The 13545-nt window shown below is 58.6% G+C and overlaps 1 protein-coding gene across 8 annotated transcripts in view; it reads left to right on the top strand.

The window, feature by feature from the left end:
* The window catches only part of TSC2 (TSC complex subunit 2), a 42053-nt gene that overhangs the window by 26630 nt on the left and 1878 nt on the right, over positions 1-13545 (top strand). Inside the window, exons 24-38 of one of the 8 annotated variants that reach the window (XM_066275255.1) lie at positions 217-319; positions 633-727; positions 1989-2117; positions 3511-3672; positions 3902-4054; positions 4195-4307; positions 5802-6017; positions 7723-7926; positions 8630-8698; positions 9844-9974; positions 10514-11007; positions 11264-11339; positions 11571-11657; positions 12651-12837; positions 13149-13288. In XM_066275255.1, the coding sequence (XP_066131352.1) occupies positions 217-319; positions 633-727; positions 1989-2117; positions 3511-3672; positions 3902-4054; positions 4195-4307; positions 5802-6017; positions 7723-7926; positions 8630-8698; positions 9844-9974; positions 10514-11007; positions 11264-11339; positions 11571-11657; positions 12651-12837; positions 13149-13288 (2359 nt within the window). Of the gene's footprint in view, positions 1-216; positions 320-632; positions 728-1988; positions 2118-3507; positions 3673-3901; positions 4055-4194; positions 4308-5801; positions 6018-7722; positions 7927-8629; positions 8699-9843; positions 9975-10513; positions 11008-11263; positions 11340-11570; positions 11658-12650; positions 12838-13148; positions 13289-13545 lie in introns of all 8 variants that reach the window. The other 7 variants (XM_066275254.1, XM_066275258.1, XM_066275257.1 and 4 more) reach the window with 7 other exon arrangements.

The following is a 13545-nucleotide window of genomic DNA, read 5'->3' as shown; positions in this document are numbered from 1 at the left end:
ACAGCAGAGCGAGTGAACTCTTTGCTCAAGCCAGCGACCAGGGGGTCATGTCTATGATCCTGCACTCAAGCCAGTGACCCCGCACTCAAGCTGGTGGGCTCTTGCTCAAGCCAACGACCTCGGGGGTTTCAAACCTGGGTCCTCTGCATCCTAGTCCAACCCTCTATCCACTGCGCCACCACCTGGTCAGGCTGCACTTCCGTTTTCTTCTCACAGATTCAATCAGTACATTGTGTGCCTGGCCCACCACGTCATAGCTATGTGGTTCATTAGGTGTCGCCTGCCCTTCCGAAAAGACTTTGTTCCTTTTATCACTAAGGTAAGCCAGCATCAGGGCTGGACTGGCTCTGCCATTGGCTGTCCATAGCCAGAACAGGGTAGCAGGTGGGGGAGAGGTCAGACATCACTGAGTGCTATGCTCATGGTACCCAGGGCTTCTGCTGAGCCTGCCCTGCTAGGACACGCATTGTAGGCGTGGGGGCAGGAGCACCCACTTGTGCCCTAGGCCTGCAGCTTGTCCTGGGCTGACAATGTACCTGGGTGGGGCTGATAGGTGCCCAGGGAAGAAACCTGTGGGTGCCTGGAGGGCCAGTTCCCCTGACTTCCTGCTCAGGTCTGCTCCCCTCTGACAGGGCCTGCGTTCCAACGTCCTCCTGTCTTTTGATGATACCCCTGAGAAGGACAGCTTCAGAGCACGGAGCACCAGTCTCAACGAGAGGCCCAAGAGGTGTGGGGCCTGTCACGGGTGTGCTTGTCTGGGGGTGGGGTGGGGAAGGTCTGTGTCCTGTGACCTATGACCTGCATGGTGCATGCAGGGCCTGGGGCCGACCGGCTGCCCCAGGCCAGTGAGTGAAAACGGGACGCGTGACTGAGCGTGTGCCCCTGTGTAGGCTGTGCCAGGCACGAAGGTGCCCTGGGGTTGTGAGGCAGGGCAGGGCCTGGGAAGGCCATAGTACTCCACATTCAGCAGGAGAGCCGGAGCTCTTCCCTCCAAGCTGGCTGCTGTGGTCCACAGCATCGTGGGGACCGTGTGCTGGGTCACGGCCAGTCCTGGCCTGCCCAGGTGACCGGTGCAAGAGGTGCCGAGTTGGGGATCAGGGTGTCAGCTGTAGGGTCTCTGGGGTTGGGTGTGACTCCACTGAATGAGCCCAGGGTTATATTAGGGCAGCTGTGACGTTAGGAAGCCAAACACCTGGTCTTGGAATAGAAAGCTAGGCCAGGACTGGGTCTATTCCAGCACCCGAGGACCCTCCCCTGGGGACCCAGGGCCCTGCGGTCAGCCCATCCTCGGGCCAGGATGCCCCTTCTCCAGAACTCTCTTCCCAGCCCTGGCTAGTCGGGGCATGCTCTTCTACCATCACAGCTGCTTCTGGCGAGTCTGACAGAGCTGTGCTAGGCCTCGTGTTCTGTTTGCATTTCATTTGAACGGCTGCCCCCTTCCCATCTCCCACCTCCCCACCTAAGCTCTTTGGGCTCTCCCTAAGTGGGAATACGGCAGTTTCCAGAATGACCAGGTCAGTGTGACCTAGTTATAAGCTGTTCTCAAGCCTCTGGTGGCTAGGGGCCACTAGTTAAGAACTGGTGTCTGAACAGTTAATTACCTTCAGGGCCTCAGCTCTTCCTAGTCCGCGAGCTGGGCAGTGCTGGCCTTCCTCGGTGCACAGGACACCTGGTCAGCACAGCCTGGAACCTGCCGTGTGGCAAGATCTACATGTTTGGTTTGCACCAGTGTTCTTTGTTTTGGTATCATGCGTGAAACCTGACTTTTTCTCAGCCATGTTTACAAGATGTATTTTCATGCATTTTTGTTTTCTGTTTCCTCCCCCTGCTAACTGGCTTCTGGCATGGTTTTTTGTTCATCTCACCCATGGGCTCTCCATCCTGACCCTGTGGCCTGTGACCTTTCCTCCTCATCCCTCCAATGGCTTGCTCTCCCTTCCTGGGAGCTGGGCTCCCTGGGGCTTGGGCCTTCCTTCCTCACCTGGTAGTTTGAGGATAGCCAGACCCCCCAAACAAGGCTTGAATAACTCTCCACCCGTCAAAGAATTCAAGGAGAGCTCTGCAGCCGACGCCTTCCGGTGCCGCAGCGTCAGTGTGTCTGAACATGTGGTCCGCAGGTAGTGGGCTTCGTTGGGCGGGGGGCTCAGACCCCGAGCTTGGCCCGTGAAGTGGTGCTGCCAGGCGGGGGCACCCGGGTGGCGGTGCATGGGGCTGCTTGCATGACTTCGTTGCCTGCCCATGCCCTTCCCGGCTGGAGCAGGGGTAGAGCCCGAGTGGCAGTCCTGGACCCCAGGGGCCTGACCTGCTGAGCCCAGCCCTCGGTCCGAGGAGCCTGGCAGCGAGGGGTGGGAAGGTTGCATTCTGTCCCCAAGCCTCGTACGAGCACAGGCTGACAGGCTGGCCTGGGCGCCCGAAGCAGGGCCCGCTCCGAGAGTGTCCAGTGGCAGTCCCCTGCAGGCTGTCTCCAGTGGTCAGGGGCCTTTGCACACTAAGGCAGGGCCCAAGCAGGTTGGGTGGGAACGCACTCCCCAAGGTTCGACTTTCATATTCTCTCCAGTGGACTTCCTCTTGAGCTGTCTTCTAGACAAGGTCTGCTTTCTGTGGTAGCGGAAAGGGAACAAGGGCTTTTTTGTAGGGCAGTGGGGGTAGGGGCCAGTCTGGGAAGGGCAGGGGAGGCCTGACTCCTGAGAGGCGAAGTCTTGGTTGCTCCTCCCTGCTGTGTTCAGGTGCAGGTATGGGTTCTTGGGGGTCCCTGCTTTGTGCTGACAGGGCCAGGCTGCACTGAGCAGGGGTTACCTGTCTCCACATGGAAGGCCCTTCAGACCTCAGCATCCTGCTGCCTGGAGACTTACCTCCTCGCTGACACCGGGCTGGGCTCCGGCCTCAGGCTGGTGCTGGCCTCCGCTGAGTGGGATTTGACTTGTCGGGGCGGTGCTCAGTGAGGCTCTCTCCTAGCTTTTTTCCAGCAAATTATCATGAGCAAAACATGGCAATAGGGCTGTGGAATTTGCAGAATTAAACCTGCATAACCCCCCTCCTCTGGTCACTGGGGTGCATGTGGAACACAGGGTGACCTGAGTGTGAGGACGAAGAGCCACACACGAAGCCCAGACCCTCCCTGCCTTTGATGGGAGATGGCCCTGCGGGCAGAATGCAATCTTTGTGCGTGTGTCCCGTGTTCTCGCTGTCTCTGCATGACTAAACTGTTCTGCCATGAAGCCATCGCTTAACTCTCCTGTGCTTTGGTGAGGGATGTCCTATTTTTCCTGCCTCCTAAGCCTTTGCTCCCAGGAGTGGGCCTGGATCTCCCCCATGAGCTCCTGTACTTCCTTTTCTGGGGTACCGTGTCCACTCTGTTTGCCAAGCTGTGGCTCAAGAGGCCACGTGCACTGGTGGGGTTTTTCTGAGCTTGGCCCTCTCAGCACATGCATGCCTCCATCTCTGGTCCCCGGTGGTAGATGATTTGGCCTGCCCAGAGCCCTGACCTTGCCGTGGTCCCTCCTCCAGCAGGATCCAGACGTCTCTCACAAGTGCCAGCTTGGGGTCTGCAGATGAGAACTCGATGGCCCAGGCCGATGACAACTTGAAAAACCTCCACTTGGAGCTCACAGAAACATGTCTGGATATGATGGCGAGATATGTGTTCTCCAACTTCACAGCGGTCCCCAAGAGGTGCGGGCCAGCCTCCAGGGTGTAGGCCAGGGTTTTTCTGTGTCTCCTTGGTCAGAGCAGTGGCAACAGGCATGTCCTGCAGGGACCCTTCCTTTGGGTCGGGCAGGGCAGCTCTGCATGTCTGAGGCTCCCCTCCTTTGGTCAGGGGATCTTTGGAAGCCAAGATGCCCCCCAGGGCCTCCGCCGGGTGAGCTGTCCAGTGGCAGGGCCTGTGCTCCTTTGCTTTCAGGTCCCCCGTGGGAGAGTTTCTCCTGGCTGGCGGCAGGACCAAAACCTGGCTGGTTGGAAACAAACTTATCACCGTGACAACGAGTGTGGGGACTGGAACCCGGTCACTACTGGGCCTGGACTCAGGAGAACTGCAGGGCAGCCCAGAGTTGAGGTGACTGTACCTTCCACCTCCTGCCTGCTCAGTCTTGACAGTGGCTGTCCTGAGCCCAGGCCTGCATGGGATGGTGCGATGCTTCTCTGAAGCCCGTGGGGCACCCTGGTCACACTCTGCATGGGTCCTTCTATCCTCAGCTCTGACCTCACCATGCATATGAGACAGACAAAGGAGGCACCAGCCAAGCTGGAGTCCCAGACTGGGCAGCAGGTGTGCCTTGGGGCCCGGGACCGGGTCCGCTCCATGTCTGGTGAGCTTCCACCCCACTCTCACGATGTGTCTCTAGATCAGGGGTCGGGAATCTTTTTGGCTGAGAGAGCCATGGACACCACATATTTTAAAATGTAATTCTGTGAGAGCCATACAACCACCCGTGTACCTTACGCATTATCCAATAAAAATTTGGTGGTGTCCCGGAGGACAGCTGTGATTGGCTCCAGCCACCTGCAACCATGAACATGAGTGGTAGGAAAATACATGAGAATGTTTTATATTTTTAACATTTTTTTTTTTTTTTATTCAAGATTTGTCTGTGAGCCAGATACAGCCATCAAATAGCCACATCTCGCTCACGAGCCATAGGTTCCTGACCCCTGCTCTAGATCCCTGTGCTCAGGAAGGCCCCTGGAAGGCAGGGGACAGATGGTTGGTTTTAGGTCTTGCTCAATTTTATTTTATTTTTATTTTTTGTATTTTTCTGAAGTTGGAAATGGGGAGGCAGTCAGACAGACTCCCTCATGTGCCTGACTGTGATCCACCTGGCATGCCCACTCAGGGGGCGATGCTCTGCCCATCTGGGGCGTTGCTCCATTGCAACCAGAGCCATTCTAGCGCCTGAGGTAGAGGCCATGGAGCCATCCTCAGCACCCAGGCCAACTTTGCTCCAGTGGAGCCTTGGCTGTGGGAGGGGAAAAGAGAGACAGAGAAGAAGGAGAGGGGGAGGGGTGGAGAAGCAGATGGGCGCTTCTCCTGTGTGCCCTGGCCGGGAATCGAACCCGGGACTTCTGCACGCCAGGCCGACGCTCTACCACTGAGCCAACCGGCCAGGGCTTGCCCAGTTTTATTTTTTTATTTATTTATTTTTTTTGTATTTTTCTGAAGCTGGAAACGGAGACAGTCAGACAGACTCCCGCATGCGCCCAACCAGGATCCACCCGGCACGCCCACCAGGGGCAACGCTCTGCCCACCAGGGGGCAATGCTCTGCCCCTCCGGGGTGTCGCTCTGCAGCGACCAGAGCCACTCTAGCGCCTGGGGCAGAGGCCAAGGAGCCATCCCCAGTGCCCGGGCCATCTTTGCTCCAATGGAGCCTTGGCTGCGGGAGGGGAAGAGAGAGACAGAGAGGAAGGAAGGGGGGGTGGAGAAGCAAATGGGCGCTTCTCCTGTGTGCCCTGGCCGGGAATCGAACCCGGGTCCCCCGCACGCCAGGCCGACGCTCTACCGCTGAGCCAACTGGCCAGGGCAGGGCTTGCCCAGTTTTAATAACTGGGGTGCTCTCTTTATGAGCCCTCATCATAGGTGTGTGTGTTGGGACAGGATGTGCACCTTGTATACTGCTGTGGCACGAGACCCCTTTGCTCCTGAGGGTCTATTTTCATGACCAGGGTTTACTGTGAGCCCTTAGCAGCCCTGGCCTTAAGTTTACCTTACCTGGAGCTTTTGTTTGATGGAGCAGCCAGGTCTGTGCTGGTGGCTTTGCACTGGGCAAAGAGGGTCACCAGTCCTCCTTTTGTTATCCCTCTCAGGGGGCCATGGCCTTCGCATTGGTGCCCTGGACACTGCAGCCTCCCATTTCCCAGGCAGCCCCACGTTCCCAGGCCCAACGCTAACTCCAGGCAGCAAGCCTGAGAAGACATCAGCTAGCACCCAGCTCCCGGTGCAGAAGGAAAAGACCAACCTGGCGGCCTATGTGCCCCTGCTGACCCAGGGCTGGGCGGAGATCTTGGTCCGGAGGCCCACAGGTACTGCGGGGGTGGCCCTGCCTTCAGCCGCTCTGGGCCTTTGATACCACAGTGTGGCACAGTTACCCATAAGGGGGACACACAGGAGTGAGCAGCAGACAGACTGGGCCACAGGGGCATTTGTGAGATGACTTTTTTACAGTTTTATTGTTTTGTGACAGAGAGGGACAGATAGGGACAGACAGACAAGAAGGAAGAGAGATGAGAAGCATCAGTTCTTTGTTGTGGCACCTTAGGTATTCATTGACTTCTCTCTCATATGTGCCTTGACTGGGGTACTACAGCAGAGTGAGTGACCCCTTGCTCAAGCCAGCGACCTTGGGCTCAAGTCAGCAACCTTGGGCTTCAAGCCAGCGACCTTTGAGCTCAAGCAAGCGACCATGGGGTCATGTCTGTGATTCCATGCTTAAGCCAGTGACCCCTCGCTCATGCTGGTGAGCCTGCGCTCAAACCTGCGACCTTGGGGTCTCGAACCTGGTTCCTCTGTGTCCCAGTCCAACGCTCTATCCGCTGCACCACCACCTGGTCAGGCACGAGATGACTATTGAGTTAAGTCTTCAGAGGTAAACGGTGGGGAGAGGCAGGTGACTAAGTGAAGACATAGCAGTCTGCTAAGGTGCCATAACCAAGTGCCACGGACTGGGTGGCTTATATAACAAATTTATTCCCTCCCAGTCCTGGAGGCTGGCAGTCTGAGACCAAGATGTTGGCAGGGCTGGTTCCTCCTGAGGCCTTGGCTGGTAGACAGTCATCTTTTCCCTGTGTTTCCACATGACGTTCCTCTGTGTGTCTATGTTCGTATCTCTTTATCTCCACCAGTCAGATTGGATAGGGCCCACCCATGTGACCTCATTTTACCTTAATCACCTATTTAAAGACTTCATCTCCAAATATAGCCACCTTCTGGGATCATGGGGGTTAAGACTTCAGCATAAACTCTGGGGACACGATCAGCCCATAACAGGTATTTCAGGCCAAAGGAAGGACTTACAAGCCTAGGCTCAGGGTTCAGGAGGCACCTGTTGTGGTACGTGTTGAAGGGTGACTAATTGGTGAGAGGGGCAGGGTGCTGAGCCACAGGCCACGGGGATGGGGCCAGGAGCGGACCCTCGTGCATGTTTTAGCCCGGGCCCCCTGGTCCCAGCTGGGGGGGGAGGGTAAACAGGAGGCAGGAGAAAAAGTGAGAAGGGCTCGGTAGGCAGGAGGAGGTGGGTGGGGTCAGGTGAGACACTTGGGATGTGAGGACACTCAGTGAGGAAGGTTGAGCCAGTGTGGGCTGTGGCCTGTGTGGACAAGGACAGAACCCAGAAGCCTCTGCCGCTGGGCCTGCCCAGCCCATTAGGGAGGCGTCTGCTGCTTTGAAATGCCTCCCGAGGCTGGCCTGGGTGCAGAGCTGACCTGGGGCAGTCGTGTGCTCACCACTGAGGCAAGTGACTGCCAGACCGCCAGACAGGTGTTACCCTGACTTTGGGGTCTGGGGTCCCTGAGAGTGAGGACATCAGGGCCAAGTCAACGGCATTCCATGCATAAAGCCTGCTCCTTCCCCTCACTGTCACTCTGCTTTAAGCACAAAGAGCCCTGCAAGCCCTGGGCATATGCCCTTGAAGATGGTACACTGGGGGCTGCCCAGAGAGGGCCCAGATGGGGAGGAACTGGTTGGATGCATGGGGCCTGCATCCTGAGGGGCGCTGCCTATCTTCCCCAGGAAACACCAGCTGGCTGATGAGCCTGGAGAACCCGCTCAGCCCCTTTTCCTCGGACATCAACAACATGCCGCTGCAAGAGCTGTCTAACGCCCTCATGGCCGCTGAGCGCTTTAAGGAGCGCCGTGACACCGCCTTGTACAAGTCACTGTCGGTGCCGGCAGCCAGCTCAGCCAAGCCCCCTCCTCCGCCACGTTCTAACACAGGTGAGCACTGGCCTGCCTCCGCCTGGTGTGGGCCATCTGACGGCGGTGCGGTCCACTGCACTGGTGGGGACATGGCCAGGATGGGCCCCCTGAATGGTTCGTGGCCCTGCCAGCTCGGGCATGTGTGGAGGCTGGCCTGTGGGAGGACGCCTGTGCTCCTGACTGGTGCTTGTGAGCAGGGCCTGGTCCACCAGAAGGGGATCTCTTTGGAAATTGGGTCCTGGTAGAGGAGCCGGCTTGATGTTCCCTCAGCGGTCCTGCTCCCAGGATAGATATAGGCAGGGCTGTGAGCAGCCTTTGCCCTGCACCCTCCTTGGGGCTGCAGAGCTGGCCCACTTCTGCTGCTGGGGTATGAGTTTAGATCCCCCAAGCCCACAGCCTGAGCCTGCCTGCAAGCTCTAACACCCTGCCTGGCTTGACTGGGGCTGTCCCTCTCGGCCACCTTCTGGCCACAGACAGCGCTGAGAGGCTGAGCACCGTTCCCGAGGAGGGGGGATGCACTCCCCTTCCTAAAGTCCCCTCAAGCAGCTTGGGAGCGGAGACCCCCGAGTGCGCCCTGCCCGCCGCCTGCCTGTGTGCTGCTGGCCCTGCCCTCTCTCTCTCCAGGCTCCGGGTCTGTGCAGGACTGGTGGTGCCTGTCCTTTCTGCTCCACTGTGCGTAGTTTCTCCTCTGCTGACTGGCCGCTCACGGCTTCCTTTGCAGTGGCCTCTTTCTCCTCCCTGAACCAGTCCAGTTGCCAAGGAAAGCTGCACAGGAGCATTTCCTGGGCAGGTATTCACGCGTTTCCGCAGGAAGGCAGCTGCTGCAGAGCCTTGCTCTGCCTCGCGGGTTGCTCCGTGGTCCTGCCAGCCTCTCACCGCCCTTCGGGAGCAGGGCCCTGACTCGCACGGAGACATCTGTGCAGAATGTCCTTGCTTTGCCGGCATGAACCCCTCTGCCCTGTGCCTTTGAGGCTGAGCTTTGCTCCCAGGCTGGCTGGGCCCTACCTGCCCCTTCTTCAGGCCTGACAAGGTTCCATGGGGTAGCTGAGCCACAGAAGCTGGTGGGGGACAGTCTTCCTTGGGAAGACAGCTGCTCGAGGTTGACCGGGCCCTGGGGCTAAGCCAAGCTGACCTCGCCCCAGCCTCCAGTAGTGTGATTGGCTTTGCAAACTCACAAATCGGGCAGGTGTGGCTGAGGGCCCTGTAGACTGGCGAGGGGGGTTTGACCTGTGCAACACTGTAGTTCACCTGGGACCCCGTGTGCGGGCAGGAGCCATTTGAGAAAGGGCAGCATGCAGACGCGCTCTGCCAGGCAGCTAATGGACTGTGTGTGCGGGTGGCCTCGGGCTGCGCTCACCCTGGTGACTTCTCACACTGCCCCCGGCCATTCCTGACAGAGGGCTGGGAAGTGCTGCTTTGGGACATCATGCCTTCTGAGCCCATCTGGCTTGGGTTTGGTTGCACCCAGAAGGCAAGCCTCTACTCCCCAGAACACCCCTGTCCGTGTCTGCACGGGGACCTGTTCCATGTCAGTCTTCCCTCCGGTCCAGGCAGGAAGTGCTCAGGCCTCTTTCCGCAGTTCCCGGGGCTGATCCAGCCCCTCCTCTGGAGCTGAGGCCTTATCTCAGGTGGTCCTTTCTCTTGGGGCCCATCAGCCTTTGTCTACCTACCTTATTGGAGGAGCACAGGAGGCTTTTGTGGATACCAGGCCAGATGGGTGGGAATTAGAGGGGCCCGATGACCCCTCGTCCTAACTGCCGGGAGCCCATGTAGGAGTCACCCTGTGTCAGGGCTCACACCCAGGCCTCTCAGAATGCCCTTCTCCAGCTGGCATCGTGGGTGGCTGTGCTCTCTCATGGGGAAGAGCTGGCACCTTTGAGCCACATGAGCTCCCTGGGCTGGGCCAGCAGCCAGCAGTCCCGTGTGTTCTCTCAGACTCGGCTGTGGTTCTGGAGGAAGGAAGTCCCGGCGAGGCTAATTTGCTGGCGGAGCCCCCAGAGCTGGAAGACTTTGAAGCAACACTAGACCCAGACCGGCGCTGTCGGCACACTGAAGCTTACAGCAGGGTGAGCACAGCTGGCTGCAGAGCCACCGGCCTGAGGGGCTGCAGGTGCTCTTTCTGAGCCTTCAGGACCAGGACAGGACCACTTTGAGACCTCAGCCAGAGCCACTACATGTGGGACGGGGGCGAGACTGAGGCAGGCTCTGAGGCGGAAGGGCAGGGCTGAGGCAGGGATGGGGCCAAGGCGGAGGGGTAGGCCGCGGGCAGGCAGACGGCGGGCTTCATGGCTCTGAACTCAGGCGAGTCTTCTACCCCCTCTTCCTCATCTGAGAAACGGCTCGCTGTTCTCCCCAGTCTCTTCTGAGCCCCATCCAGGGATAGCTCCTTACGGGTGGCATCCTTTGGTTTGTGGGATTCTTGGCTCCTCTGCTCAGCACGGGGTACAGCAGTGCTGTCCTTGGGGGTGGGGGCGTTGGGACCATCAGTTTGGTGGTGGGTGGCTCTGTGGCCGTGGGCTGAGAGGACATGTAGAGCCTCATTGCCTCTAGGTAAACCCCAAGTGGGCTAAGTGGTGAAAGTTCTCTTGGGATATGTTCTTTCCAGTCATCTTCAACCTCTAGCCAGGAGGAGAAGTCGTTCTGCGCAGAGGATCTGTCTGCTGGGGGCATCCCCATCGAGCGGGCCGTCTCCTCCGAGGCAGCCCGGCCCTCTGTGGACCTCTCTTTCCAGCCCTCACAGCCCCTGAGCAAGTCCAGCTCCTCACCTGAACTGCAGACCCTGCAGGACATCCTTGGGGACCCTGGGAACAAGGCTGACGTTGGCCGGCTGAGCCCTGAGGCCAAGGCCCGGTCACAGTCAGGGATCCTAGATGGGGACAGCGCTGCCTGGTCAGCCACCAGTGAAGCAAGCCGGGGCCCTGCCCTGGCTGAGGGTCCCCTGCCTTCCAGCTCCCCCCGCTCCCCCAGTGGCCTGCGGCCCCGAGGCTACACCATCTCTGATTCGGCCCCATCACGCAGGGGCAAGAGGGTGGAGAGGGACTCCTTTAAGAGCAGAGCTGGAGCCTCCAATGCCGAGAAGGTGCCAGGAATCAACCCCAGGTGAGCCGCTCCCTGAGCTGGAAGTCCTGGACATTCCCCATGGGAGCGTGGCATCTAAGTGGTCCTGGGCAGGAAGGGCATGGGGATGAGTCTGCACGTCCTCTGTCCTGGGGCTTGTCAGAGCCACAGGAGGGCAGTCCTTCAGCGGTGGGGTACAGCCCTTGTTGCCCCGTGTGTACACTGTCACTGCACTGGCCGTGACCTGATCCGAGACCCACAATGTTCAGCTTAGTGCTCATCACCTCTCCCTCTGCAGCTTTGTGTTCCTGCAGCTCTACCATTCGCCTTTCTTTGGTGACGAGTCCAACAAGCCCATCCTTTTGCCTAATGAGGTGTGCATGCCTTTTCTCCCCTTCAGGGGTCCTCTGAAGCCTGCAGGCAGGCCTGTGGGACGGCCAGTTCTGTGTAGTGGTGGTTAGAGCCCCGGCTTGCAGAGGGCGACAGCCTCGGCTCCCTGGGGCAACCTGTGGTAACCTACCTGGGTGGGGGGAGCCCTCCCTGGGCAGGGCTGGTGGCATGGGATAGCCACTGCCCTGGACTCAGGCAGGGTTCTGTGGCTATAGTCCTTTGAGCGGTCAGTGCAGCTCCTTGACCAGATCCCGTCATACGACACGCACAAGATTGCCGTCCTGTACGTGGGAGAAGGCCAGGTAAAGCTGCTGGGATGGCAGGGGCCGGCCTACATGCCAGGGCAGAGCTGGGCGACCTTGCTGCCTGGGGTGGGAGGTGGGAGTCACTGTATAAGCTGCTAGAGTATGAAGCGGTTATTGACTCTGTGCCAGGCACTGCTCTGGTACCAGGACACGGGTGAGAATGACAGACCAGTGTGTGAGCACACAGTACACCAGAGAATGCTAAGGACTTTGGAGGGGAAGGTGGCGTGGTGCAGGAGACTGGAGGTGTGAGCAGGGTGCTGTTCACATCAGTGATCCAAGGGAGGTGACACTGAACAGAGATGTGAGGGAAGTGAGTATGTGTGCAGATGTGTGTGGGAGCATCTTGTGCAGGAACCGCCTGTGCAAAGGCCCTGGGTAGGGGCACACCTCATGTAATCGAGGGCTAGCATTGAGTGAGCACTGGGCAGGGCATGGATGTGGGGTTGGGGATGGGGAAGCAGTGGGGGGGGGGCAATCAGCAACATCCTCATGGGTAGCTCTCAGGCTGCATTTTGTTCCTGGGGAGGCTGGAGGGCTTTAGATGGTTTTGATCCAAGGGTTTGCTCTGACTCAACCGAAGTCTCCAAAGCCCCTCTGGCTGCCTGTGGAGAACCAGTGGAAATGGGGCGATGACAGTCAGATGGAAGAAGAGCAGGTCTGGGGAGTGAGTCAGTGGGGTGTTGAGGAATGAGAGGGTTCTGAGCGTTGGTTAAAGATTGAATTGGCAAATTTGATGGCAGACTAATTATGGGAGAAAGGGGAGGACAAGGATGTCACCTGAGCACCTGCTGGAAATGGAAGTGACCTTGTACTGAGTCCAAGTTGATGACAGAAGTTGGGTTCTTTACCAAGTCACACCAGTCATGCCACCACCACCTGGTCCCCAGCAACAAGCCCTCAGGGCCCTTGGGAGCCATGCTCAGGAACAGGCAGGGTATGGATGGCGGGCAGCTTGGGAGAGGGGCCACCATGCTTCTCTTCCTACAGAGCAACAGTGAACTTGCCATCCTGTCCAATGAGCATGGCTCCTACAGGTACACAGAGTTCTTGACGGGCCTGGGCAAGCTCATTGAGCTCAAGGACTGCCAGCCAGATAAGGTGTACCTGGGCGGCCTGGATGTGTGTGGCGAGGACGGCCAGTTCACCTACTGCTGGCATGATGACATCATGCAAGGTTCGGACCTTCCCATGGCATGTATCCTCCCCAACCCCGTTCTCATTGGCCCGTCCTCGGGAGCAGTGGAGGTGTCCAAGGGCTCGAGGTCACCAGCCTGAGCACTGAGGCCACAGCTGGGCTGGCAGTCTGCTTCCTGAAGCTCTGCCCTCAGGGAGAGGAGCCAAGTGCTGCTGGCCGGGCACCAGAGACAAGGCTCCTGCAGGTGCTGAGCCTCTGCTCCTGGGGAGGCACAGAGGGCTAGGCCCCTTGGCCAGCATCCTGCCTGGGCCGTGCCAGGCCCATTAGCTCGGCCTCATTCTGCCTCACAGCTGTCTTCCACATCGCCACTCTGATGCCCACCAAGGACATGGACAAGCACCGCTGTGACAAGAAGCGCCACCTAGGCAACGACTTCGTATCCATTGTCTACAATGACTCTGGCGAGGACTTCAAGCTGGGTACCATCAAAGTGAGTGAGGGGCCTTCAGGATGGATGGGCATGGATCTGGGCCGCGGGGCACCCTGGCTGGAGGCCACGTCTGAGGAAGTGTCCGTTAGTGGATACTGAGTAGAGGCAGTGACTGCCACTGGAGTCAGTATGGTGACAAGCAGGAGTACTGACCTGCTTTAGTGTCCCCCCTCTGAGCCTGTGTCCTCAGTAGAAGATGACAGCCCTGTCAGTTTCTTCATGGAGTTTGCTGCTGTGGTTTGTGTGGAAGAACTGAA

The sequence above is a fragment of the Saccopteryx bilineata genome, chromosome 4, assembly GCF_036850765.1.
Source record: "Saccopteryx bilineata isolate mSacBil1 chromosome 4, mSacBil1_pri_phased_curated, whole genome shotgun sequence".
Lineage (NCBI taxonomy): Eukaryota > Metazoa > Chordata > Mammalia > Chiroptera > Emballonuridae > Saccopteryx > Saccopteryx bilineata.
This window is presented reverse-complemented; position numbering and strand designations above follow the sequence as displayed.